Below are 27,957 nucleotides of genomic sequence, written 5' to 3' on the forward strand. Positions count from 1 at the left end.
CTTTTGATAATGTCATTAAAAATGCTGATATGAAACTCATTTATATATGCCCAAATAACAGGGCTCATCAGGTTCTCAATGACCTGATCTATCTTAAGCTGTAAATGCTGTGGTGTGTCATCATAGCATTTATTGATTGATGCTATATAGGCTACTTTCCCCTATAATAAACATTAAATAAATGAATAAAGCACTTGTAACCCATGAAAAGTGCTAAATATTGTCTTACTCAAATCAATAAAGGCTTATCTTACCATAACTCATAAGTTCTAAGATGTTATTCAAAGACAATGAACTTGATTTTCAGCCTTAGAGAAATTAACTTGAATTCTTAATTAATAGATATTTTTGCTGAGAAGTTCAGGAGATAAGTAACATGATGTATTTTTATTTTTTGTATGTTGGAAGAACTCATTTGATTTAACCCTTAAACAGGCAGGAGTGGAAAATGAGATTATTCTTTGTATTTACTCTGATGTTATTAGTTATCTCATTTGCACCTAAGTAAAACATTTCCACAAATAATTAAAAAAATATTTTGTATATTTTGGATTTTATGAGTTGAATCTCCACCAGGATACGTTGCCCCTATTAAAGTATAAAAAGGTGTATATATGTATGTATCTCCTGGTGCACATTACCTGTTTAAGGGTTAAGGGATATATGTACTTTTTTTTTATTATAATAATTACATACATTCCTTTGTTATTTTGTAGCATTAATATTGCTCACCACTTGGTGGCGGTACTGCGGGTTTGTTCAATGCCATCCGCCGACTAACATGAAGAAGAAGCAGCAGCAGCAGGAACAGTCACTACAGCCCCGCCTACTTGTACTTAAGGTTACATATAAAAACATAACTATAGATAGACTGTAAAACTACACGTGTGTGCACATAACGTAAGATTTAATGCCAGTGTTTGCATTGTACGTCTGCTTTGTTCACGTTAGATAGTCACCGTATAAAAATGGGACGTAAAGTGACTCTTGCCACTTGCTCGTTGAATCAGTGGGCTCTGGACTTTGACGGAAACTTGGAGAGAATACTGAAGAGTAAGTCACACTATCACTAACTCGCTGCACTGTTATGTCTTTAAAGCAACTTCATCTGTAATATATCACCACTGCAATACACGTTTCATTTATAACAGTGACAATGAACCTGGTGAAGTTCTGACAGTTAATAACATTTCAGTGGGAATAGAAACAAACATTGACATCATGTGACTTACAAGAACGAAGTTAATACTGGTTGTTGGAAAAAAAGATAGTGTTACATTTTAAATGCCATCATCACCCAGTTTGCAGTGCTTTGCATAATATGTAGCTCAATGTGCTTTACATAATAAAAGCAAGCAAAAACAAAGCAGAAGCAAAACCAAAAGCCACACACACACGCACACACGCACGCACGCACGCACGCACACACGCACGCACACACGCTACACATGAACAAACATGAACATTTAACTCCATAAGCTTCAATTATCCCTTTGTAGGACTGCATTTGTCTATACAGGCTGAACCTCATTCACTTTAACTCACCTGAGTACACACTCACTGGCCTCTTTATTAGAAATGAATATGAATAATATAAATTCTATATTTATGAATTTTATACATTTTCAGTTTTTGTTGACATTGTCAGGAAGGTGATAATTCTTCTGTGTTTATTATTAGGTCATAGTGGGTGATTGAGGTGTATTAGGGTGCATTATATTGACTGATGTTCTTAATATTTTTTCCACTCCATTAACGTACATTTGAGGGGCAAAATATTAGGAACACAAGTCAATATAATACACCTCAGTACGCCACCACCTCAGTATGACCTCAATAATAAACATAAAGTAGAATTATCAACTTTTGACAATGTTAACATAAACTGAAAATGTTTAAACTTCAAAAAAGTTTAATTTATGGAAGAGCTGTTGTATTGGATTGAATTAGATTGCACAGGTGTACCTAATGAACTGCTGACTGTAATTTCAAAGCACTTTTTACTCTACTATGTTTATCAGCGAATGAGTTGCGATATTAAAGTAATATTTGATATTGAAAAAATATAAAACATATGCACATCTTGTAAAATTCATTGTTATAGATTGAACTACACAGAACAGTATGTAGTAGTTATAACAGAGACAGTAACAGCAGCTCTGCAGGGACTGAGTTTGAGAAAATAACTGTGATGATGTCATCAGGGTAAAAATCAGGTTTATCTCAGCTTGGGTTTGGAGAATGTGGGCATTTCTCAGTCAGAGGAAGTCTGACAAAAGATGTTATCAAGTTGCACATTGTGAAATCAAGCACTCAGGGTACCTCTTGACCTTGTCTTATGCAAGTCCTCCAACGTTGTGGGAGTACAATAAAACACTGTAAAACCCTTAAAGGAAGTGGATCATTCTCCTAACACTGGTCTGTTGTCTGTTTCTGTGTTTCTCTGCAGGTGTTGAGATTGCAAAGGCAAATGGAGCCAAATACCGACTGGGCCCTGAGCTGGAGATCAGGTATGATGGGGAAATTCATTATTTGAAGGTGTTTGTTCACGTTCACAGGTTAAATTAGAAGTGCATCTCTTCCATTTTTGAGATGGTATGCACAATATTTTCCTATATTAAAATGTCATAGTATGAATTTTTGCCAGAATCGTCATTGTGCCAAATATCATCATTTAATTACTTAACTAAGAGCATTTTCCTCATCTTTGCTTCTTTTTCTGTCCTTTGCCTACTCAGCTGACCTCTATTGTCTTATTCACTTCATTTTTATAGTGGGTACGGCTGTGCAGATCACTTCTATGAGTCGGACACTCTACTCCACAGCTTTGAGGTCCTGAGGAAGCTTCTGGAATCTCCCATCACCCAGGACATCATCTGTGACGTGGGAATGTTGGTATCGCCATCAAACAGTCAGACCAGTCAGAATACAGTATACAGTCTGGTGGTTCTGTCTTTAAAGCTGCATGAGTGATACTTTGGCAACACCTAGTGGCAGGAAGAGATAATCGAACATTTAAAAGATTATTTTCCATAAATCATGAAAGGCAGCAGTCAGTGTACTGCAACCTGCTGTCAATGTACTGCAAACTGCTGTGACCCTATATATTCTCCTGTGTTTTGCAGCCGTTCACCCTGAATTAAACCCCCCTTCCTCTTAAAAACATGTTTTTCCTCTCACAGTTGAATATTTGAGCTTCACTGTGCAGTTGATGTATGTGCACAGTTTGACATTAGAAGTCTGTTGTCACATTTATCTGCTGAAAAAGGAAAGTTTGTCTGTGCTCATTAAAAGTCTGATTTTTTAGGGGAGGGGCTATGAGCAGGATTTGTGACATCACAACTAGTCTGGAGCCAATCCTGGTCCAATATTCAACTTACATGGAAAATGAAATCTATTTGCATATTTTGCACATTGTTATGACAATTCTACTTTTTTGTGGAGAAAACATATCCAGCACACATTATTGCTCTCAGCAGAATATTTGTATACATCTTAATACGTGTCTGGCAGGGATCTTTAAAGTAACAAAACCAGTGTATTTTACTTTGAAATCTAACCGTGATCAGCTTTAAGTCTGGTGTCACATCTGCTCCCCTCAGGCCCATAATGCATCACAATGTCCGCTACAACTGTCGGGTGCTGTTCCTTAACAGGTATGTCTGTCCAGTCCAGCCTCACAGCACAGCATGTTGCTTTTTCCTATTCTTATACATTTAGTGGACTTTTTTCAGTTGGAGCATGTCAGTGCACTTTCAGATACAAATGTCTTATTTTATGATGCAACTCAAATGTTTGTCACATGTTTAACTTAATCAGTAGTGTAGATTAAATTGTTTTAAGAATACACAGAACTTATTTTTCTTCCATCCTGTAGAAAGATTCTGCTGATCAGACCTAAGATGCTGATGGCCAACCATGGGATTTACAGAGAGATGCGCTGGTTCTCACCTTGGAATCAGTTAAGGTTGGTTGCATTGATATTGTAAGACCCTGATCATCTTTATAACTGCATGATAACACAAATTCTATTTCAAAACATGTAACATTCATGTCTTTGTTTGGGTATCAACAGGTTTTTCACATAGATTTTTTCCATTATTGAACATTATACGTTTGCCTCTCCATTAACTTAACTATCTCAATCAGATCTAAGTGATAAATTGTTGCACGTAAACTTATGGACCTTGCAAGAAACAAATGGAGGAAATCTGTGCAACAAAGGCTGAGACATCGTCACTTTTAGTTCCTAGTATGGGTTAAACCCCAAAAACACTGGATCCTATGTTTCCCATAACACAACAAAATCATTTGCATCTTGTTAGACATCCTCTGCTTTGTAAATGCCAATGTCTTTCAAAAAATCCAGTAACATTGTTTTCCATCTATACATAATTGAACCATCAAAGGGGTATGGAAATGTTGGCATGGCTCATATCTTTTATAATTTTACAAGTATGGAATGAATGGATCCATTTCAAACCTTCCTCCCAACAGGAAGCTAAATTAGTAATTAAAGTAGTGGAACTCTGATACTCTGATAAATATGCTTATTTGTCTTAAAGGTACAGTGTGTAGAATTTAGTGGCATCTAGTGGAATGGTCTTGGCAGAAATTGAATATAATATTCATACGTTTTTTTTGTATTATCACCTGAAAATAAGAATTGTTGTGCATCATTACCTTAGAATGAGTCCTTTATTTCTACATAAGGAACGGGTCCTCTTCCATGGAGCCTGCCATGTTGCACCACCATGTTGCTACAGTAGCCCAGAATGGACAAACCAAACACGGACTCTACAGAGAACCTTTTGTGTTTTTTTGCGAGTTTCTCTTTCTTCTAGGAGGAGGGTGAGGGGAGTTGCAATTGGTTTTAAATTGCAACCTCACCACTAGATATCACTAAATTATACACACTTGTCCTTTTAATTTAATCGCTTTAGGTCCAATACAGGCATACTGTAGCTGTCACCTGGTTACAGCATAAAGGCTGAGCAGGGGAAACAGTTAGCTTTTACATGATGTCACTGTTACATTCCAAAGTCAGCTGGGTTTTATTTAGAGTTATCAGTTATCAAAGATGGCAACCCCTCTATTAGTACAGGGAACTTTAATGAATGTTAGAAGAGTTTCTCTAAGTGTGAAATTCAGATGCCTTTTAGTCACCAATGTAGTTTGACTTACTTGTGGAAAGGATAGGGATGGTAATAAAGGTTCTCTTATTTTTTTCTTCAAGGAAAGTAGAGGAGTATTTCCTGCCCCGAATGATCCAGGAGGTAACAGGACAGGTACTGTAAGAAGCCCGTCATAACCTGAAGACTTTGATTAGTTAACAGAAGATCCGGTTCATTTATTCTGCATGTTCAAGATAGAGTGTCAGTGTATTTTATTCCTCTGTGCTTTTGTGTCCATCAGGATACAGTCCCATTTGGTGACTGTGTGCTCTCCACAAAGGACACCTGCATTGGCACTGAAATCTGTGCAGAGCTATGGAACCCCAGAAGGTAGAGCAACAGAGTGCAATACTGGAAACTGGAATCTAACTAACACCTGATCAATCAATCAATCAATCAATCAATCTTTATTTATATAGCGCCAAATCACAACATAAGTCATCTGAAGGCACTTTACACATAGAGCAGGTCTAGACTGTAGTCTTTAATTTAATTGGACTGGATGTTTTCTCTTCTCCTCAGCCCTCATATTCAGATGGGTCTTGACGGGGTTGAAATCTTTACCAACTCCTCTGCCAGCCACCATGAGCTCCGCAAAGCTGACCAAAGAGTCAACCTGATCAAGTCAGCCACCACCAAGGTATGAGAAATGTGAGATTATGGTTTGTCATATGTCCTTTAAGACAAATACAGATTTGGAATTTAATTTATGGAAAAACATCCCAATTGGAATGCTTGTCAGGAAACCAAAGTAGCTCCAACAATACTTAACAGGACACTTTCATTTGTCACGCATTTGTATGTAAAGACAATGCAAAGCAGAGACCACTAGAGGGCAGTATGGTAGCACAAGTCTAGGACATCAAACTTCCATAACTTTGTACCTTTTTAGAATAATTCCTGCATTATTTGTTGAGTCTTCAATAGCAAAATCAGTACTACACTCAGTGTGCTGTTGGTGTTCATCCAGAGTGGAGGTATCTACTTGTATGCCAATCAGAGGGGCTGTGATGGAGACCGGCTCTATTACGATGGTTGTGCTATGGTGGCCATAAACGGGGATGTAGTGGCACAGGGAGCACAGTTCTCCCTAAAAGATGTGGTATGTATGGACATGAAAAGAACCAGAACTGGGTCAAATGTAACCATTAATAAGTTCCTGTGTGTATTTGAAAATGATGATGGGTGTTGTGTTTACTGGAGGAAAGCAGATCAGTTATGCAGTATTGGGAAGGTGTTCTTGTGTGTATGTGTTGTAGGAGGTGATTACAGCTACTCTTGACCTTGAGGATGTGCGTAGTTACAGAGGAGAAATGTGCCAGCCAAACATGGTAAGACACCTTTTCCATTTTAATAACAACCACAGTCATGCAAGACATGTCATGTTATGACCAACTGCCTGCATCACTAATAAGCTTCAGCTGCACTTTGTGTTTAGTGCTAATTAGAAAAAGTTAGTTCACCATCAGAGTTGAACTATAATGTGGTCATTACACCTGCTGAACATCAATATGTTAAAGGGAACATATTCTACATATATCCAGGTTTATATTTACATTCTTGAACTGGAGTATCTTTGCATGATTTACAGTTCAAAGCCTCTGTCTGAAATAGACTCTAGCTCTTGCCTCTTCCTGTCTCTTTAAGGCCCTCCTCCCAATGATCCCACTCTTTTCTGATTGGCCAGCTCTTTCGGAAACTGTCCCTCGGGAGTCTTCCTTACGCTTGGGAGGCTATGTTAACAAACCATGAAACAAATTACTACTTTTCTCATTATTTTCTCAAATACATAGATACCAAACAGAAAAATAAGAAAAGTTAAATTCTTTCAAAAACCAATGTGATTTCTTTTGGCCTAACAGTCCATGTAGATACAGGAATAAACATACACATTGACCCAGTGACCTCTGACCTAAAGGCAAAAGGATATCAAGGAAACAGTGGACAGTATTAAAAAACCTAACCTTCTCACCACCAGACACAGAGACAAAATGAACCGTGGTGAAAGTAGCAGGCCTGACATTTACTGTATGTGTCACACATTACAGCTAATGAAACTGGAGAAGAGGCTCCTTTGGGATCAGCCTCTCATGACGAGGTGCTCCTTTCTATACAGAAGTCTGAGCAAGTACCAAGCAAGGAAAATACAAAGTGATATTTCCGTGAAATCTGCCAGTAGTGATGTTAACTGGAATCAGGTTTTAAGTGGAGTCAGAAGAAAAGGGATACATTAAATGTTGTGCTAGTGTGGCACATTGGATATTTATATTTAATTGCTCTCTTACTTAAATGTATTATTGTATATCAATGCACTTTATCTTGTATGTTTATAGACAACCTACATTCAATTTCATACATTTCTATTTTGAGTATAAAAGGCACGAGATCACCTTCAAGTATATAAGCTGTGAGTCTGCACTGTGTTCTTCACTGGCTGTTAACGCCTGAACAAGTAAAGCCACTGAAGATCAGCTCACTCACTGTTGTGTTTTTCATTTCTTCTTTCAGATTAAATAATTAAAATATATCACTCTTTGAGTCAGCTTGCAGTCTGTTGGTGACACTTTTTCAGTGTGTTATTCTGTCCCCAAGTGGCTAAAATGAGTCACTGCCACTTTAAAATATCCATCTCATACATCACATCTCCTGTACAGACATTTATTTATTTATTAAACCTTTTATTTTACCTCAGAAGACCATTGAGGAGGAATCCATATTTACAATGGTTTTGAGAAACAGCAACAGCAACAATGCAAACCAATATTAGGTAGGTAAATAAACTGATGAATGAATACAAGTAAAGAGATAAGATTATGGTGAAGTTAAAAACATTTGGAATCAATTAAAACAAGGTCTAAGATAAGGCCTTGAAAGAAATTAAATTTTAAGGCTTTTTGCAGATTTTTCTAAGTGTAAGGTGCATTGTAAGAGAATGACATCTATCCTATTTCATTTCTGACCAAAGGAGCAACAACCTATTCTGTGACTGAGTATCAATATCATGTGACTTCAGGGTTAAAAGAGATCAAATATAAAGAGGCAGTAACTGTAGTAAAGTCATACATGTATCCTCTTCTCTTGTAAGTGTCCTCAGAACATACAAGAAGTTCACCCTTTGAGTGTGTTTCTGGTTATGTAATCACACTTCAAAATTCTCAAGTTTATATGTCTATACTTTTATTTTACTCTTCTATTTTGTAGTTGGTCACTTTGTTCGTATCAACATCGCTCTTATGTCTCATTTTCAGGAAAGTGAACACAAATCTTGCCACAGGGTGAAAGTCGACTTCTCTTTATCCAGTTGTGACGATATCTACCTCCCTACCCACCAACCAATCACATGGCACTTTCACACACCGGAGGAAGAGATCAGGTAAAAAAAATTGATTTGATTTAGTACAAAAAACAGTATAAAGTTTGAACCTTTTATAAGGCTAATACAAAGAAACCTTAATGCAAAGTTGACTCCTGTGTTGTTTAGTCTTGGACCTGCCTGCTGGCTGTGGGACTACCTGAGGAGAAGTGGACAGGTGAGGACCAACACATACATTTATGGGCCTTAAATCATTCAGACGAAAGAGTGATTAAATTCTGTCTGTGTGAACTTACTTAGGTGTATCTGATGGTTGTGGTTTTTGTTCCAGGCTGGTTTTCTGTTGCCTCTGAGTGGAGGCGTGGACAGTTCCTCCACCGCATGTATTGTCCACTCTATGTGTGTGCTGCTTTGCCAGGCTGTAGAGGACGGCAGTAAGTATCGCCACATCGTATTACCACATGTTCTTTTAAAGGATAAGTCTGTTAACATTCTTTATTGTTTCTTAATTTGAAATTCAAAAACCAATGATGAATTACAATACTAACAGTTATTGCGTGTGTATCACAGCGTTTTCTTCCTCTGTGTTGTATGAGCTCCGTTGTTGTACAGAAACTATTAAAAATGATGATGATGAATGGTTGTGGATCATAGCAAACACATAAATACATTCATTTTTAAAAGAATACTAACATGAGTAGGAGATAATTGTGCAGAAATGAGAGATTATGGCCTTCTGTAAAAAGATTTTTCATTTTTCAAACCACTAAAAAACATGAAGGTTCTGTGTGACTCTCTTATTTATGTGAACATTAAAAAGTGACGATCACGATTCACGAGTTCAGTGAATAAGACAGTAACTAGATTAATGAATTGATTGAGTCTTTGGTTGGAAGTCTGCCACTAAGGGAAAACAGTGAAGTAAACATCTGTGTCTCCTGTCCTCTTTTCACTCAAGTCTAAAAAAAAGATTTTTTTCCCCCTCCATTCTGTCTTCCCTCCCTCCTTCCATCCTCTCAGACAGTCAGGTACTGCAGGATGTTCGCCGGGTGGTCGGGGATGAATCCTACCGCCCTCAGCACCCAAAGGAGCTGTGTGGTCGTGTCTTCACCACCTGCTACATGGCCAGTGAAAACTCCTCAGTGGACACCTGCAACCGGGCCAAAGACCTGGCCAATCAGATCGGCAGGTAGGCGGGACTTACAGTGTTTTGTTCAGTACACTGAACTTAAACAATGGCCAAGAAATAGCCAATGCTTGGAGCCAATGCATTTACCAAGTGTGTCAAACCAAGTGCACGTTCTCTGCTTTACACTCACTTTGTCCTTTTAACACACTTCTAGTAAAACTGTAACATTGGTCTCTACATGTTGCACTATTTTGCCAATTGCCTTTCAACACTCACACATGTGGAAACACTAAGCTGTGATGTGGATGAAGTCTTAAGGTCAGACCCACAAAAAAGATGAGATTTAGCCTCATTGTTAGAACATTTTGTGTTAAAACGTTTTGGTTAAAACAAAACAAAAAACTTTTTCCCCTTATTTGTATTGAAAGTTTTTTATGTTCAGAATACTTATCCTTACTTTACACATGTGGATACCTGTGTGTATGTGTGTTTACTACATGTATGACAAACTGCTGCCCTGCACACAGGAAAAGCAAAAGCCACAAGTGTTCTTCATTTATACTGTCAGTGTGTAGTTGGTGCTTTGTGTGAAGTTTGAAGAGTTTTGCAAGAATATTTTTGCTTTTGCAAGAGATGTATAATGTTTTGCTGGTTTGGTGTTAGGTTTTGTGGTTAGTGTGAAGAGTTTTGCAAAAATAGCCAAAGGTTTCAAAGATAGTGTAGAAGAAATCAGAAAAAACTGAAATAAAGAAATCAGAATGTGATTAGCTTATCACAGGTACATTGTATTGGTATGTACAGTAGCAGTGTGTCCAAACTTTTGACTGGTCATGTACATACAATAATGTCAGCCATCAAAGGAATAGTTTGACATTATAGGAAATGCACTTGGTTGCAGAGCTCACACGTGAGAGTGGTGTTAATCTAACTCTTGCCAATTAAGGCAATAAGCACATTTCCCAGAAGTTAAACTGTTCTTTTAGTAACAAGACTCTGCAGTACTTGCTTAGTATAGTTGTATTTTATTTCTTATTTTATTTTTATTTTTTGCTGTAGTATTCCTTTGTATTTGACTCAATGTCACAGTAAATGAGGTTCACCTTCAATGATCCTTCTACTATTACTACTACTAAGTAGTGCTTTATGGAGCAGGGGTGGCCCAAAGGTTAGAGAGACAAGCTTGTGATGGATAGTCAGTGGTTTAATCCCCCCTACACCAGCAGGATACACCAGCAGGAAAGCGAAGAAGCATTACCACCACTAGGGTGCACTAGACTAGAGCAATGCCCTTAACCTCAACTGCAGACTGTGGTTGTATTGGGCTGTGTGTAACTGTGTGTAACTTTGTGTCTAACTACATTACACCTGAATAAATAAAGGTTAAGAAAAAGCCTAAGATCTGTACAGCACATACAATAGTTTGTCCACTAGAGGGCACTAACAACTGTAAACTGTCCTGCTTAGTATTTCTTTTCATTTGTTTGTCATTTTTACTAAACATAATACACAGTATATTTTATTAGCTGTAGAGTAAATACGTTTTCCTCTCTGTCGTTTACCTCTTAATTTGCAGCTCACACATGAACATTAACATAGACATGGCAGTGAAAGGCATTCTGGGTATCTTCTCAGTGGTTACTGGGAAGTTGCCTCAGTTTCGCGCCAACGGAGGAAGTCACAGAGAAAACCTGGCTCTGCAGAACGTGCAGGTCAGACACACACACACACACACACACACACACACACACTCTCTCTCTGACTGTGTCTCATATTGCTTTTTCTCATCACTATAGTTTCTTTGCTTGACTCTGTGCATCACCTTTTCTTCTTTCATCACACCTTTTTAAACCCTCAGCCAAAGTTTAATCACACTTATGCTTCAGCAACACGGCTGTTGCTGTTTTTTACTTTTCATTAGTGACACAGACACTTGTGTATTTTTGTATGTGTGTATTCTCAGGCTCGGGTCAGAATGGTCCTGGCCTACCTGTTTGCCCAGCTGAGTCTGTGGGCCAGAGGAAAACCAGGAGGCTTGCTGGTGCTGGGCTCAGCCAACGTAGATGAGAGGTATTAAAGGAGTGGTGTTTGCTTTCTAAATCAAATTGTGGTGTTGCTGTTGTTTCAAAGGGAGAATAAATGTAGCTCAAGACCGAGTTATTCATTAAATGATTGTGGCTGTAGTAATGTGTTTCGGCATCAATTAAACTTTCTAGTTTTCTCGTTTGAGCCTGATTAACGCCACCTGTTCATGAGAAAGTGTGCACTCGAGAGATTTAATCATTAACATAATCAACACCTTTAAAAATGACCAAAGGAGGCGACCTGTTCCACTCTGTTTCATTCACAAATGTAGCACACTTGAATTAGACACTCAAGGAGTTGTATTTTGACTTTACCGTTCTCTTCTTCTCACAGATAGCGATCACAAACCATAAACTCCATCTTGTGGTGAAACTCAGTTACAACATCAACAATGTACAATGCCTATGTAATCCAATTGGAGCCACAGTAACCACTTGTAAATTAATAAAACATATAAATAAAACAGTTAACATCAGCGGTAAATGTTAAACAGAATAATACACAAAGTAGGGTCTCAGACAGTAAAATAAACAGATATGTATATATAAAAAATATGCTTTTCTCACAAAAGCATGTTACCAAAGAGGAAAAAGTTTTTTTTTTCTTACAAAACACAAAGCCTTAAGTCCTGCTGTTAGAAACCAGCAGGCATGTTTGTCAGTATTAGTAGTCGTATTAGAGGAGCTGAAACAGTTGGAAAACAGCATGAATCCAGCTGCTAATGATGTGTTGTCAAAGCAGAAATAACGAGCTCTGGCATGAAGTTGCTTTTAAAAAAAACGTCTTTTTAAAGCAAAGCACTCCTTCACTAGTATTAGACAGTCAGAGAGATATTACAGAATATTATTACTAGGGCCCAACAGATACCGGATTTTCGGGGCCAATACTGATATTAGGGAGCAAAAAAAATCTTATATTGATATATTGACCGATATTATTATATGTGGGTCAATGAGGTTTTTTTGTGTCCATGTGGTTTAAAATAATTAAAATTTGAAAATAAACGTATGAATAACTTGCACACATTCTTTTTTTGTGGACTCAGCATCAAATTTCTGCTTTTAATCCATTTTGAGAGAATATATTAGAGGATTATGGCAAAAATGTCTAAGTGGTGTAACCATAAAAACTTTGTACCAAATCATTCAACTTGCTTAAAAACAGTAAATTATCAATAAAACACCATATCAACTAGTGTGGCATGATCTTACATTATAACTTTTATATTAAATAAAGGTAATGGAATACAATTGTTCTAAATATTACATTTAATACCTCAGCCACCAATTCTCTTCAACCAGCCGTATGTGCCACTTAACAACAGAGGTGTTTGTGTGAATGCTTCTAACGTGAGAGCCATTTTTAGTGAAGCTGCTGAAAGTTTATTTTTCTTCAGACAAACCATCTTTGTGGAGAATAATTGAAGCCTAACTGGTTTTCCTACTCAGTCTTACAGGGTATTTCACCAAGTACGACTGCTCCAGTGCTGACATCAACCCGATAGGAGGCATCAGCAAGACTGACCTGAAGAGCTTCCTGCTTTACTGTGTGGAGCAGTTCCAGCTCACAGCTCTGAAAGGGTGAGAGACTTGTTAAGTATGGAGAACACACCAGAAACACCAGACTTGTCCATGATCTCATTTGTTTAAGTATATTTTACTTAGATACGGGTAATGGTAAATGTATATATGCATAAAAACTGCAGGACTATTTAAAAAAAAACTGCATTTCTTTAGGTTCCTGGCAGCAGACATTGTGTCATGAAAGGTTTGTCATAGTGAAACCACAGTGGAGCATCTTGTGGTGTTTTCAGTTTATCAGTTGCTTTCCTCTGCAGCATCCTGGCTGCTCCGCCCACAGCTGAACTGGAGCCGCTGACAGATGGACAGGTGTCACAGACAGATGAGGTAGTGAGACAGTCACTGTTCATGATATACATGGAAATACTATCTTTTTTTTTTGTTAATATTATTTAAATTTGTGTCAGTTTCAACTCTTACAGACACAGCTTCAACAAACAAAGCTTCATATAACTAATGGTAACACCCCTAACACTGTTTTATATACCAGTTTTATTCTTAATAATTAAAAACAAACAAATGAACAGAACATATCAGAAATATATCCTGCATACCTGCAGTTTTGACCTCTCATTAAACAGACTGGAAGAAATGGATATGAATGTGACATAAGCACAGAGATGGAGTCAGGAGTAAGTTAGCATAGCTTAGCATAAAGACTGGAAACAGGTTGAAAGGGTGAGCCTGAACTTTTCATTTATAAAACATGCAGTGTACAATCTGTATGCAAGCAGAAATGAGAGGGGGGATGTGGTTGGGGTTGAAATTGGTGGTTTTGATAGACCCAGAGAGGGGGAGGGATGGCCAGAACAGGAAGTCTCAATACCCTTAGCTAAAAGTAATTTATTCCAGTGTACTATGAGTATACTTATTTTATACTAAAACTGAGGCAGTATACTTGAAGTTGACTTTTTATATACTATATTTTATATACATAGAATATTATAGTGAAGTATACTTGGCTTATACTGAATAGTATAAAGAAAAGTCTAAGACTAAGTACATTAATACTAAGACTTACACTTATACTTTAATACTAAAGCTTCTACTTGTACTTAGTATACTTTTTACTTCTTCCTGCCACAGAGTACTAATACTTAGTAAATCTTGATCCAAGTACAGAATAAGGTCAAGTCATTGACTAGTGCTTACATTTCATTTAGCAGAATAAAAATGTTTTTCACTACACACATTAGCTTTGAAGTATTACCCCTGTTATAAACTTATATGTTCAACATCATATAGTATATAACTAGTACAATGGCAGTATATAGAAGAGTGTAGCCTACTTGTGCTATACTTTAAGTATACTACAATAAACTAACATGTGGACTAGAAGTATATAACTAGTACACTAGTAGTATATAGATGAGTGGACTTGTTGTATACTTGAAAGTGTACTTTTCTAAACTTAAAATGACCTTATAAAGTATAGTTAAAGTATACTTTTATAAACTTAAAAATGTTCCAATTTAGTCCGAATAGGTATTAAATTAGTATACTTTCTAGTACACTACAAGTACATGGTCCGTAGTATACTTGGTATACTTATACAGGACTTACACTCAAGCATACTTAATAAAATGAACTTCAAGTATGCTACTTTTTGCTAAGGGTATACAGCGTCTCCCCTGGTTCACTGTGATGACAAGACTTAAAGGAAGTTTCTGCGCCATTGTTTGTAATGCTACACATACGGTTCCAGCATGTAACAGCCCCTAACCTCAAATAGTTTTTATGATTGTGATTTATCATCCATTCAACAAACAAGATACAGTGTGTTCATTCTTTTAGCTTTAGAGGTGTTAGTAGGTATATTTAAAACAGACTGCTTCCAGTCTTTATGCTAAGCTAAGCTAAGCTAAGCTAAGCTAAGCTAAGCACTTCCGTCCTGCAGGTCTTTCATTATAGAACAACTCGCAGGTTAAAGACCCCAGAGAATCAATATGAAGGAAATTTTTTTTTTTTTTTAAAGAAAAAAAGAGGTTTACATTACAGTCACTTCTGGACTTCTCGATGTAAAAAGTGATGTAACAAAAAGGAGAGCTGCCAAGTTAAACAATAAGAGATGAATGGATCTCACTGCTAGTTTTGACAGTGAAAAGGTGTCATATTCATATTCATATAAAGAACTCCAAACACATCATTTTGATCCTGCCAAGTGTCTAAAATATCAGAAACATCCAAGGATTAATAGAAATAATATAATTTAACCAGAAATTCAGTCAGACCATAACTTGTGGTGTGAGAACCAGTGGAGAACATGGCAGATGTGTTCTTAGTAGTATGTAACACAATACTGTTTCACTTCACAGTTATAACAACCACCTGTCAGGCAGTACCAGCATGAGTAGTCATTATCTAATGACTTATCTACAACTGAAGCTAATGTGCAAAGATCAATTTGTTAGGTCAGTTATATGCCACAGTTTCTAATTTATAGTTAGGGAGAGTCTATGTTTCTAATCTGAGTTTTTAATAAAACAAAACCTGCAGCAACATAATGCCACCTGAGAATGAACATGACTAATAATGAGTAAACAGAAAGTCAGGCTATGTAACTATACACCAGAATCCTGGTTAGATGACCAGTATAATTAACATTGTGCTAAACAACAATAAACACACATCAGATATCTCAGTTTAAGCCAGCATGCTGTCTGATTTGGAAGTTTAAAACATTAGAAACGTATCAGGACCGTTGGCATCTTTATGGAACTGAATCTCTGGTCTGTTGTTAGCGCAGAGCTGCTGCTAAAGGTGGAGCTGCTCCAGCTATCAGACTCACACAGTCCTGGTTTCAACATCTTATCCTGAACTTCATCCTATCACAAATAACACAACCCTCCTCTCTAAAATGAGCCCACACACAACCGGGTTCTTCCATCACAGCAGCCTACACAAACACAAATATTCATCACAATGATAAAAAATGATAGAATTTAATGCAAAAATAGACACATACACACAGACACAGAGACTAGTATCTCACCTGACTCTCAGAAAGCAAGTAAATAAATCTGTCTTAACAAAACTTAACCAGTGTGCTGATTGGATGAAACTCAGTAAGAGATGATTACAAGAGTTTCATAGTTTGATATTTGAAATCTAAATAAAATAACATTATTATGCTATTATATTATCATTATATCAATGGTATAAAATGATCTTCAAATGACAATAATACCATTTATGGCGACTATTTCGGAGGAAATATATTGTCCAATAAAAGTAGTTATCATGACAGGCCTATACGTACACCACCTCCTGATAGAAATCAATCCCAAATCTCTGCGTTGCAGGATAGTAATTAATCACGTTCATGGTTTAACCTGTAAATAATCTAAACTGGAGTTCCTCTTTATATTCATTTCTGTTTTCTGTCATCTTGCTCTCACCTCCCTCCTCAGGCAGACATGGGAATGACCTACTCCGAGTTATCAGTGTTTGGACGACTGAGGAAGATTTCCAAATGTGGCCCCTTCAGTATGTTCTGCAAACTCATCCACATGTGGAAGGATGCGCTCTCGCCTATGGAGGTCAGTCAGTGCCTTCACACGTTCCTTTGGGAGAGTGTAACACCTCCACCTGAAAATCTGATCATACAACTGAAAGCTCTGCAATTTAGCTGCTTGTGATAACGTTAGCATTAGCGTCACAGGCTGACAGGATGGACAGATGAAAGAGATAATATGATGTCCTCGAAAAGTGTAATGAGAGATTTCAGCAGCTCTGGCTACCAGCTGACTATTTCTCTGTCTCTTGTGATTTAAAATGTACACACCTTCAATATACTACTGATTAATCCTTCAGAAGATAGATGGGCTTTTTTCACAGTAATGGCAAAAGTATTGATACATGTTGTGCATCTACTGTAGCAGCTATTAGCAAGGCTGTTATCTAAAAGTGAGCATGTGTTGTGGTGTTCCTTCAGGTGGCGCAGAAGGTGAAGCGTTTCTTCGTGATGTACTCGGTGAATCGCCACAAGATGACCACGGTGACGCCGGCCTACCACGCCGAGAGCTACAGCCCCGACGACAACCGCTTCGACCTCCGACCCTTCCTCTACAACGCACGATGGACTTGGCAGTTCAGGAGCATCGACAACCAGGTAGCAAGCGATGTGTTGTTTCACTTGAGAGAAAAACAGCATAAATGTGACAGAGAAGAGGACAATAAAAGCAGATATTAAATTGTGAAGAAGGATAGTTAACATGATTTCTAGTGTTTGGTAGAGGGAATGATTATCATTGGTTACCATGGATATGTTTAAGAAGTTGTTTCCATTTTTCATTTCCTTTCTCACAGGTGTCCCAGATGGCAAAAAACACCCCAAAGCAATAAGAGCCTGAGGAGTCCAGTATCCAGAGAAACCCATAAGAACTGGGGCTGTAACCGTCAGATAATACTTGATAGTTCTGATTGGTCAAACAGTCTGACCAAGGCAAGAACCATTTTTCTGGGACTGTATAGAACCTTTGTTCTACCTCAGTAAAGCCATAGATATTAATTGATTTAGCATATTTTGAGAAATACAGAGTGACAGACTTGTGATAAATTGCATTGAGGCAAACTTCTGTCACAATTTCAGTGGATTATATATGTGGGGTTACTAAGCATATTTATACATGTGCTGAAAGCTCTGTAGGACATACATGTGATTCATTTTGATCGTTTGAAGTTTGGAATTTTAAAATGTATATAAATGTATGTTTGTTGTAATAGCCCACTTTAAACAATCATTAATAAACTTTATGCATCAACTGAGTCATGATCCTAGATAATCTGCGCCAAATTTTATACAAATCCATGTATGAATATAAAATGTTTGCATTTGTGGTTCCCCCTAGTAACAGAATATCAAAAGACTGCATAGCAAAGCTCACACCTAGTATCTGAACACGTAGACCGAGTTTGGTTGTAATCACTTAAGCCAATTTTGATTTAATGAGCGTTAAAGTAAAATCGAACTTAACGTTAGAGGTTTAAAGACAGTACGTAATATCAACAATCTGAAAAAGTGCGAGTCGTCCGAGTACGGGATGAGATTTCCATCTTATCTGGAAACTGTAGCTGTTTTGTTTTGTGAGACCCACATACTACCTGAATCCTAGCAAAGATAAAACGTCCAGCTCTGTATGAAACTGTGTGTGACAGAAAATGGATTGAGTTCAAATACGCTTCTAATATGAAGGTTTCAGTGTTTGAAACCCTCACATGACTCATCATTCAATTACCTCCGTCAGGTGGAGGATTTCTTCCTGGAACTATCCTCAGTAAGGCTGCTCAGTTTAGTACAACTATGCCAGATTAGATTAAGACTGTGAAATAGCCTTTATTGCAATCACAGGAGCACACAGACTGTTGGATCACACAGGCTATGTGCTGTATGGAGTTAAATGTCATTAGGTGGTGAGACACCCAGTATGGGATGGGAAGGACTGATTCCACATGACACAGTGAGTTGTTTGTTTGACCATGTTTTCTACAGTACATGTTGATAGTTTAATGATAAAGTAAATGATTATGGATGGAAGATATATTGGAGAAATCTTTTGTTAGCAACTGCAAGCAAGTATAGTGTAGAGAAAGAGTATGTGGTGCTTTCGTAGTGGAAAATAAAATGTTTTGGGGCTGTAATCAACATGTTTAATCCTCATTAGAAAATACATTATTATGTTCATGTTCTATAATGTACATATAGTCGCCTGTTTCTCTTTTTTCGTCCACAGTACTTCATGACTTTTTAATTGCACTAGATACATTATGGGTACTCACCCAGCCGTTCATATTAAGCGGATGATGCTTGTATAATCAACTGCTTAAATACAAATTAAGTAGCTTGTCAGTCTTGCATACAAATTAGTTTGGTGAATTTTTTCTACAAAAGTTCATTTCTGCCAGGAAAAGAAAAAAATGAAATCAAATGTTAGGAATAGCAAATCTGAAAATACTCAAAATAGGTCAAGATTATGACTAAACTTAAAGTAAAAAATCAAAGATATAAACTTTGACTTAACATCAGAGTGACACTATGTCTAAATAATTACTTTTTTAAGTTGATTTATTGACATTATCCACAAACAACAATTTTGATAATTAAGAATAAAAGTTGAAGTCATAAAACAAAGCCAAATAGTTCACAAATTAAAGGATATGCAGCCTTTCTTTCTTTAATATACTGTCATTGTTTTTGATGTATTGAATACTCTGTCTTTTTTGGGTTTGGACTGTCAAATAAAAAAGTCAATTTTGGTTGCTGCTTTTCAAAAAACAAAATAAATAATTAATGGATTGATCCAAAAACAAGAATAATTAATCGACAGGTTAATTAATAAAAAAAATTGTATTGTTGTATGTCTACCTTTTTAAGTCAAAATGTTGATGTATGGTACCAGTCTAAAGTCTCATTCTAGGGAATAAGAAAGTGTTACTGCTTTTGTAAATGATGTCTTAATTATATACAATTATGTGCTAGTTAAAAGTTTCTCTTATATTTATATTTATTATTTCTAATATTTCATTCTAGAATTTTATAGATTTTTTTTTTCAGTTTTGGCGAATATGAGCTTCCATACCCAGCAGCCGGACAGTACATTATATAATGTCCCTGGCTGCTGTCTGGGCCTGCTGTTTTGACCTTGTTGTAAACACTGTATGCAGGATTGGGCAACTTGGTTTTAATATGTTTTTTTCCTCATTCTCTCACTCTCTCAGAGGACTTTCATTAGTTTCTATATATTACTCCCACAGTTTGCAGCTACAACCCCTTTTTCCTAATGGACATTGTTCCAGTTTGTGTCCTGTCAGCTGTTTGTGGCTGGTGTGAGTGTAGCTGCAGCATGTGTGGTGTACTGTAGGTGGGGTTTGTGTTTTCAAAGTCAGTGTAAAGTGATACTTGAGGACAGGACGGAGGGAGGGAGGGAGGGAGGGAGGAGCAGAGCAGAGGAGCGACTTCCTAAAAACACATTCCCCTGTTAGAAAGCTTGTTGTGCTGTTTGTAACTTTACATGTTAGTGTCCACTGACTGTAAACACGGATTCAACTCTGCTCCACTGCAGAGGATTTCACACCGTGTCCTGCTGGATCTGATCTGCTACTTTCACTTTCTAACCAGAGCAGTTCATGTAAAAAAAAAAAAAAAAAAAAAAAGTAGTAGATTTCCTGGATGGAATCGGACAGTCTGCTGGGCAGCAGTGTGAACGGAGCCTCCGGGCAGTATGGCTCTGGCTCTGGGTCCGGGTCCGGGTCGGGCTCGGGGCACGGAGGGGCACCGGGTAGCAGACGGATGTCATACTCTGTGGCCGGACAGTCGTGCAATGTGGAGGGAGACGCAGGTGAGTGGAGGTCTAGTCTATGAAGACATTAGTCACAGTGTTCAGTTCATTATTATGACAATTCTGTGTAATCATTTATTTAGAAGTTCTGCATTCAAAATTGTACAGAAGTTAAAGTAGTACAAAATCTTACATGTATTAATAATAACCTTATGAAGAAAAAAGGCCCCTGTCAGCATAGCCCATGTGACCCACCCATCTACCCTAAACTACACAAATGAAACCGATTTAAATAAGAATATGCTCCATGACAGTATGCTTTAATCACACATTTTTTTATACAGAGACATAATTAGATAATAATGCAATACCTGTTAAAAGGCCCTATTATGATCTGGATTTCAATGGGCAGTATAATTTAGTGCTTCATTCACAAATACTGTTAATTCAGCATTATTGACATTAAACACATACTGAACCAGGGGCCCCTGACAGTGTGGGAATCCGGGGTCTGTGGTCTCTTTGTCGTCACGTATGGTGTGTAAAATCAGGATCTGCAAAGTGACCACTAACTCACAGTATTTGCCTCAGAAATGCAGTGAAGTGGGAGAATAAAGTTGCAGTGAAAGTGAAAAAATGAAGTGGAAGTTCTTCAAAACTGTATTGAGCAAATTATCGTTTTTTGTCGTTAAAAGACTAACCAGCAGACACCTTCCCCTTGTTTGCAGTCAAAATAGCAACAATAGAGAGTACTGACCGGACCTCGAGAAATCTAGGGGCCCTGCATGCTCCAGTCTTAGTGTGTGTCACCTGCTTTGTGTCTGATGTTCAGGCGCTGTCTTAAAGAATGTTGCTCTGTCACATTACACCTGACATTGAGCCTTTCCTAAATATTCCTAAATGAATGTCATCACAAAGATCAGGAAGGAGAGGAAAGTGCATAAGTACATTTAAGATGGGAAATATTTCTCTACTACATTTATTTGACAGCATTGGTTTTTGGTTACTTTTCATATCACAGTTTTACATTAAGAAATGTAAAGCTTCTCTAAGCTTCACACATGGTTTCCTTTTTTTTTTGTTTTAAACAAATGTTGGAGGCCCCAAGAGGAACAACTTTCAAATATTTCACTTAAAAATCAAAGATCAGCGAAAAACTGATCCAAATTTGTGTTGCAGAACTTTTACTTTTTCTTCCTTTCTCTCCCATTACTCATCCTGACCCCTCAGGTTCATCTTGTGACTCTTTGGAGGGGGCCCGACCCCTAGGTTGGACATAAAGTAGTGTAAACTAGCTACTACAGTAACATGCTGCTCTAACATTAATACGTTTACCTTTCATACTCCTATGTAAGTTTAACTGTTAGTACTGTGATGTGGTTTAGGTCATTTTACTTAAGCAAACAATCAGAGTATTTCTTTCTCCTCTGACACAGACTGTGTGTTTAACCTCTGTGATACTTGTGACAAACAGCATCATTGTAAGGCCCCCCAGACATGTTAATACACTGTTGTGCTAGTTAAGTGAGTAGACTGAAGTATAAGTGGTACTGCCCTTTATTATGTTCTTTAAAGATAATAGAATTAGAGTTGAAGTAATCGATCCCGTGACTCAGGGTATTGTGGATGAAAGGTTGTCATTCTCTGTCCTTTTCTTGCTCCAGTCTTATCTCTATGCATTCTACATTAAAATAGAGCTGGGCTATAGGGAAAAAATAAATACCTCGATATTACTATTAGTGCTTTCACAAAATATTTACACCATTATATTTTGAAATAAAGGCAAATAATAGAACATCATTTACTGTAATGCTGCCTTTAAAACCAGGAAAAGACACTAATGCCGTATCATGATATTACGATATCCAAAATCTAACCCAATATCTAGTCTCATATCACACTATCCATATAATATTGATATGTTGCCCTGTTCTGCATTGAAATCAGACTTCATTTGATTTACGGTGATTATTAAAGGAGCAGTGCAACGCTTTGGGAAATCATTTTAAGGCTGCATCTAACTATTTATTTTATTATCAATAAATCTGCCAATTACTTTCACAATAATTGGGTTTGTTTGTTTGATCTATAAAAGGTAGCAAAAAAGTGAAAAGTGTCATAATTATCCTCAGCCCAAAGTAATTGTATAAAAAAATGAAAAGTACACCTACTAACAGCTCCAAACGTTTATGATTTACATAGTTACATATTTCACTTTGTCTAATCTGACTACAAGCAAGACACATGTTCATCCCCCACTTATCTGTTTTTTCTTAAGTTCTGCAACAGTGTTCATACCTGATGACATCATCATGAGCTCAGAGTGATGAAAGGCTGCATTATTATATTTACATAGTTATAGCAACGTCATATAGAATGATGCTTATTCAGTTTACAAAGTATACAGTGCAAGTGTATCGACCTACTCGATTCATTTAACCTTCCAGAAATATTCAGTAACAAATGAGCAAACCTCAGAGTGTTAAAGCAGCTTTAATCAATCGTTTTATATTAACAACTGAATAGCCTCTTAGCTGCTAATGTGAAGTGTGGTGATACTGAGGTCAAAAAAATGATCAAGCTCATGTCCATGTATCATCTGATAAGTCCATATATAGACATGATGATGCTGATAATTACGTTATTGTATGATGAGCTGATAATTATGATGACAGGCCTATGCACTACCTGCTCAGCTCCAACCAACAGACAGACACAGTTAGCAACAAGCCGGACATTTAGCAGTAAACAGATATTTCTATCAGGAGTTGATGGAGAGTAAATATTACACTATTAAGTGCAGTGTCCCCAGTTTGATTCCAGCTGGAGACTTTTGTCACATGTCTACACTCCTCTCACTATCAACTTTCCTATAAAGGCAAAAAGAACAAAACCCACATTTATCTTAAAAGAGAATAGACGATGAAAGAACAGTTTTACAGTTGTTGGCAGGTTTATTTTTTTTGCTAACAGTTTCCCCTTGCTTCCATACTTTGTGCTAAGCTAGGCTAAACTGGATATCTCTGTACTGGATTCACACAGATCATAATAATAAATCCTTCTATCAGTGACATTTAGTAGCATAATCATGCTTTTATTATCAGTCAGGTAACAAATACATCACAGACTATAATGGTTGTATTTTTTTTGTATTTTTTTGTATTTTGTTCTCTGACTTTTTTTCAAAGTCAGAGAACATGTGCAGCTCACACTCATTTATCCATGGTGTGTGTGTGTGTGTGTGTGTGAGTGAGAGAGAGAGAGAGAGAGAGAGAGAGAGAGAGAGAGAGAGAGAGAGAGAGAGAGAGAGAGAGAGAGAGAGAGAGAGAGAGAGAGAGAGAGAGAGAGAGAGAGAGAGAGAGAGAGAGAGAGAGAGAGAGAGAGAGAGAGAGAGAAGTGTAACTCACACTCATTTATCCATGGTGTGTGTGGTGTGTGTGGTGTGTGTTGGAACTGTGACCGTTTTAAGTGTCGCCCTGCCAGTGCCACTGACCTCCACCACCACTGTGACACATCCTGCTATGATGCATTGAGTCAAGTGTGTGTGTGTGTGTGTGTGTGTGTGTGTGTGTGTGTGTGTGTGTGTGTGTGTGTGTGTGTGTGTGTGTGTGCGTGCGCGAAACCACAGCTGACTCATCATGTCTGCTTCTATGTAACTGCAGTATGGCAAAGCTACAGTCATTTAACATAATCACTTGACAGCTGGGAAACTGGGTCTCTGTCAGAGTGTACTCTCTTCTTCTATGGTGTGTTCAGTACTAATCTACTTTATACTGCTGTATTGTGTTCTAAGGCACATTTTTCTTCTCTGGCTGAGCCTGGCTGCACACATGATTGGCCAAAAAAGAAACGATATGTTAATTTAAGTTAGAACTCTTACAACATACTGTATAGGAAGGCTTTCTGTAAAGTCAGAGCAGCCTATTACTCATCATTACTAGAGGAGAATAAAAACAGCCCTTGGTTCCTTTTTTAAGCTGTTTGGTCAGGCTGACAAACAGTCATAGATCTATTGATCCATGTAATCCTATAGCTCTCAGTAGTAACGACATTTTGATCTTCTTTAATGATAAAATTCTAAATATTAGAGAAAATGCATCACCCCTTGTCCTCAATAGGCACTGATTTATCCCCAAACACAGAAACCATAGAAACAGCTGATATATATTTAGTGTTTTTCTCCAGTCGATCTAACAGAATTAACTTCAATGATTTCTTCATCTAAACCATCATCCTGTCTCTCATACCCCATCCCAGCACTTCTTTACTAGATATGATCAAACCGTCTTTATTAACAGGCTATCTACCACAGTCCTTTTAAAGTAGCTCTAATTAAACCTCTTCTTAAAAAGCCTACTCTTGATTCAGGTGTTACAAATGACCTCCTAATTGAAAGAGAACAGTACTTGTCCTGTTAGATCTTAGTGCTGCATTTGACACCATTGTCCGTCACATCCTGTTACAGACACTGGGATATTTGATTGGCATTTAATGAACTGCATTAAGCTGGTTTAAGTCTCATTTATCAGATACATTTCAGTTTGTACAAGTTAATGATAAATCCTCCGTGCATGCAAAAGTTAGACATGGAGTTCTACAAGGATCAGTGCTTGGACCAATACTATTCACCTTATATATGCTTGCTTTTGGTAATGTATCTAATTTATTAAGGTAAGTAGGAAACACTCCATAAATTCTCTTTGTTACGCAGATGATACACAATTATATTTAGAAATGAAGCCTGATGGAACCAATCAGTTAACCAAACTCCAAGCATGACTTAAGGACATAAGGGGCAGTTTCTGAGGTACTGAACTCTTAACTACCTTAGAAACACATTATCTAATGATATAACTACTCTGGATGGCATTACTCTGGCCTCCAGCACCACCGTGAGGAATTTGGGAGTTGTCTGTGATAAGGATACATTATTTAACTCCCACATGAAACATGTTTCAAGAACTGCCTTTTTTCATCTAATTAACATTACAAAAATCAGGCTCATCCTTTTTTAAAAAGATGTAGAAAAACCAGTCCATGCATATGTTACTTCCACGTTGGATTTTTTTCAGTTCCTCATTCTCAGGCTGCCCTAAAAAGTTGTTAAAGACTCTCCAGCTGGTCCAGAATGCACATGTGATAACACTAGAGAAAGATATAGATCATGTTTCTCCCATATTAGCATCTGTATACTGAATTCCTAGAAAATCCAAAATACAATTTAAAATCCTTCTCCTCACCTACAAAGCCCATAATGGTCAGGCACCATATCTAGAACCCTTTTACCCCATTAGAACATTAGAACACTGCACCCCCAAAATACAGGTTTACTTGTGGTTCAGTGTCCAAAAGTAGAACGCTTCAGTTATCAGGCTCCTCTCCTGTGGACCCAGCCTCCAGTTTGGGTCAGGGGGGCAGACACCGTCTCTATGTTTAAGAGTAGGCTTCTAACTTTACTTTTTGATAAAGCTTATAGTTAGGGCCAGTCCAGGTTTGTCTTGAACCAGCCGTTAGTTATGCTGCTATAGGTCTAGACTGCCAGGGGATTCCCATGACCCAGTGAGCTCCTCTCTCCTCTCTCTCCTTCTCCATCTGTATATATTCATGTATCATTAATGCATGTTACTAATTCAGCATTTTCTCCAGATTTTTGTGCTCTCTCATCACAACAGTCCAAAACACAAAAATGTGCGATTTACCAACATATATGGCAAAGAAAAGCATCAAATCCACCCTCTATTTTGAAAGATTTTCTGCTGATTGACTATTCGAGTATCCAACTATTCATTTTAGCTTCAGATAATATTGCATTCATTTTTCAAACTGTAACAATAATCATTTTTTAACTTCAACTTTAACTTTAACTTTTATTTTGATATTAGAATCTATCAGTTTTAATATCATTTCACATTTTAACATTTCACTTTATCTGTGTAAAGTTTACCAGTTTCCAGTTTCCTTCATATTTTTCCTGCTATTATAAATGTATCAAAAATACCAAAAGGCAGAAGCACATGTCGGATAATTTATCAGGAAATGTATAATATGTAAATAGATTAAGACGGTATAGAATGGATCACTGCATTATTACGGCCATTAAAGGGGTTCCAACTCTTTATGAATTAGGGCTTTTGGTTTATATGTGATTGGTATTTGGATGTATATTACTGTACTATCACCTAATTGTGATACATTTACTGACAGCCAGTTATATGATTTGTAATAATAAGCAAATGTTCCTTCCCTGATGCCTGAAGCCCTATATACATAGAAATTATTGATGTGTGTGATGCTCTTCAATATATATATATATGTTTTAAAGAACATCACAATGTTATAACTGGTGAGTTCTTTATAGGAGCAATCCACCAGTTTTACAAATAAAAGTCAAGTTAGACATTAGATTCAAATTAAGGAAAACTTAAAGTGGAATTGCAAATACTTTAGTATTCTGTTAATAGAGAGATAACACATTTGATTTTGCATTTTATCTGTAGGGAGCTGAGTATTTGAATCCATTTCTTCACCTCAGTGTGAACATGAGGTACAGCTACTATTAAAACGTCCTGTGCTCTGACATTGCTGACACGAGTATTGTATCAAGACATACGTAATAACCTTGTATTAACATGTGACCGCAGAGCCACACCTTTTAACACGTCGCCCGGCTGTTTCCTGCTGTATGCTCCCAGTTTTGCCTTAAGAAAAAACAAACTATCATTTTAGCTTCCAATCTAACCAGTTCCACAGACAACAACATCCCAGACTCAGTTTCTGTTGTCTGCTTCACTCAGAGCACATGTTGCATACAGAGTCATTGAGTGGATTCAGAACATAGCAACTCTGGAACATGTAAAGATCTGTGTTCAGATGCTCCGGCTACGCTCACTTTTCTGTCCGTCCACAGATGATGACCTCTACATTCAACAAGCTGTTGTATTCATCGAGGACGCCATACAGGTAAGTGCTTACTTATAAATGATCATGCATGGTGTTCTGAGACGGACCGGATCTCTTTTTAACATTCTTCATGCTTATCTTTCATCATGCATTTACATTGTTGTAAGGTGTTTTGGATAAGTCTAAGATGATATCTTGAAAATATCACAATATCGATATAATATGGATTTATTGCCCAGCCCTATGTGACAATATACATGATAAGCTTGTTGGGTCTTGTTTATCATAGCATTAAATCATCCTACCCTGTCCTGCTTTTTCCACATGAGTTAGAACCACCTTCAGCCCAAAGATTAGTAAAGGATTATTTTCTCATGCCACCCATGTCAACTATTGGAACACCTTGTTTACCCGCCTCAGCAGATCATCTAAATTGTGACTGCTACTGGTCTAGCAAAGTTTGCAGCTACACAGTCTCACTGTTAAGAGTTTTTCATCACTC

The 27,957-nt window shown here is 37.3% G+C and overlaps 2 protein-coding genes across 3 annotated transcripts in view; both read left to right on the forward strand.

The window, feature by feature from the left end:
- Positions 1-809: 809 nt before the first annotated feature.
- Positions 810-18,045, forward strand: nadsyn1 (NAD synthetase 1). 2 transcript variants are annotated; one of them, XM_062418768.1, is made up of 21 exons: positions 810-1,053; positions 2,450-2,510; positions 2,775-2,891; positions 3,603-3,656; positions 3,878-3,967; positions 5,237-5,288; positions 5,416-5,504; positions 5,697-5,814; positions 6,145-6,276; positions 6,434-6,505; positions 8,423-8,547; positions 8,656-8,704; positions 8,819-8,921; positions 9,508-9,676; positions 11,190-11,325; positions 11,577-11,683; positions 13,147-13,278; positions 13,536-13,605; positions 16,689-16,817; positions 17,213-17,389; positions 17,587-18,045. In XM_062418768.1, the coding sequence occupies exons 1-21, from the start codon at positions 969-971 to the stop codon at positions 17,620-17,622; spliced, it is 2,103 nt and encodes a 700-aa protein (XP_062274752.1). In that variant the 5' UTR covers positions 810-968; the 3' UTR covers positions 17,623-18,045. The 2 variants fall into 2 exon arrangements, with proteins under 2 accessions (XP_062274752.1, XP_062274760.1); XM_062418776.1 differs by lacking the exons at positions 810-1,053; positions 2,450-2,510 and having other exon boundaries at positions 2,863-2,883.
- Positions 18,046-20,288: 2,243 nt separating this feature from the next.
- Positions 20,289-27,957, forward strand: part of tpcn2 (two pore segment channel 2) — a 28,234-nt gene continuing 20,565 nt past the window's right edge. Inside the window, exons 1-2 of the mRNA XM_062418788.1 lie at positions 20,289-20,615; positions 27,463-27,515. Of these exons, the coding sequence (XP_062274772.1) occupies positions 20,447-20,615; positions 27,463-27,515 (222 nt within the window). The 5' untranslated portion in view covers positions 20,289-20,446. The remainder of the gene's footprint in view (positions 20,616-27,462; positions 27,516-27,957) is intronic.

This window comes from Scomber scombrus, chromosome 1 (genome assembly GCF_963691925.1).
Source record: "Scomber scombrus chromosome 1, fScoSco1.1, whole genome shotgun sequence".
NCBI classification, from domain to species: Eukaryota; Metazoa; Chordata; class Actinopteri; order Scombriformes; family Scombridae; genus Scomber; species Scomber scombrus.

Bases quoted from the DNA above. Each gene is read 5' to 3' on its own strand.
- nadsyn1 (XM_062418768.1), top strand. From the start codon at position 969: ATGGGACGTAAAGTGACTCTTGCCACTTGCTCGTTGAATCAGTGGGCT. The intron at 5,815-6,144 runs GTATGAGAAATG...GTGTTCATCCAG, and splicing joins TCAAGTCAGCCACCACCAAG to AGTGGAGGTATCTACTTGTA. The intron at 9,677-11,189 runs GTAGGCGGGACT...CTTAATTTGCAG, and splicing joins CTGGCCAATCAGATCGGCAG to CTCACACATGAACATTAACA.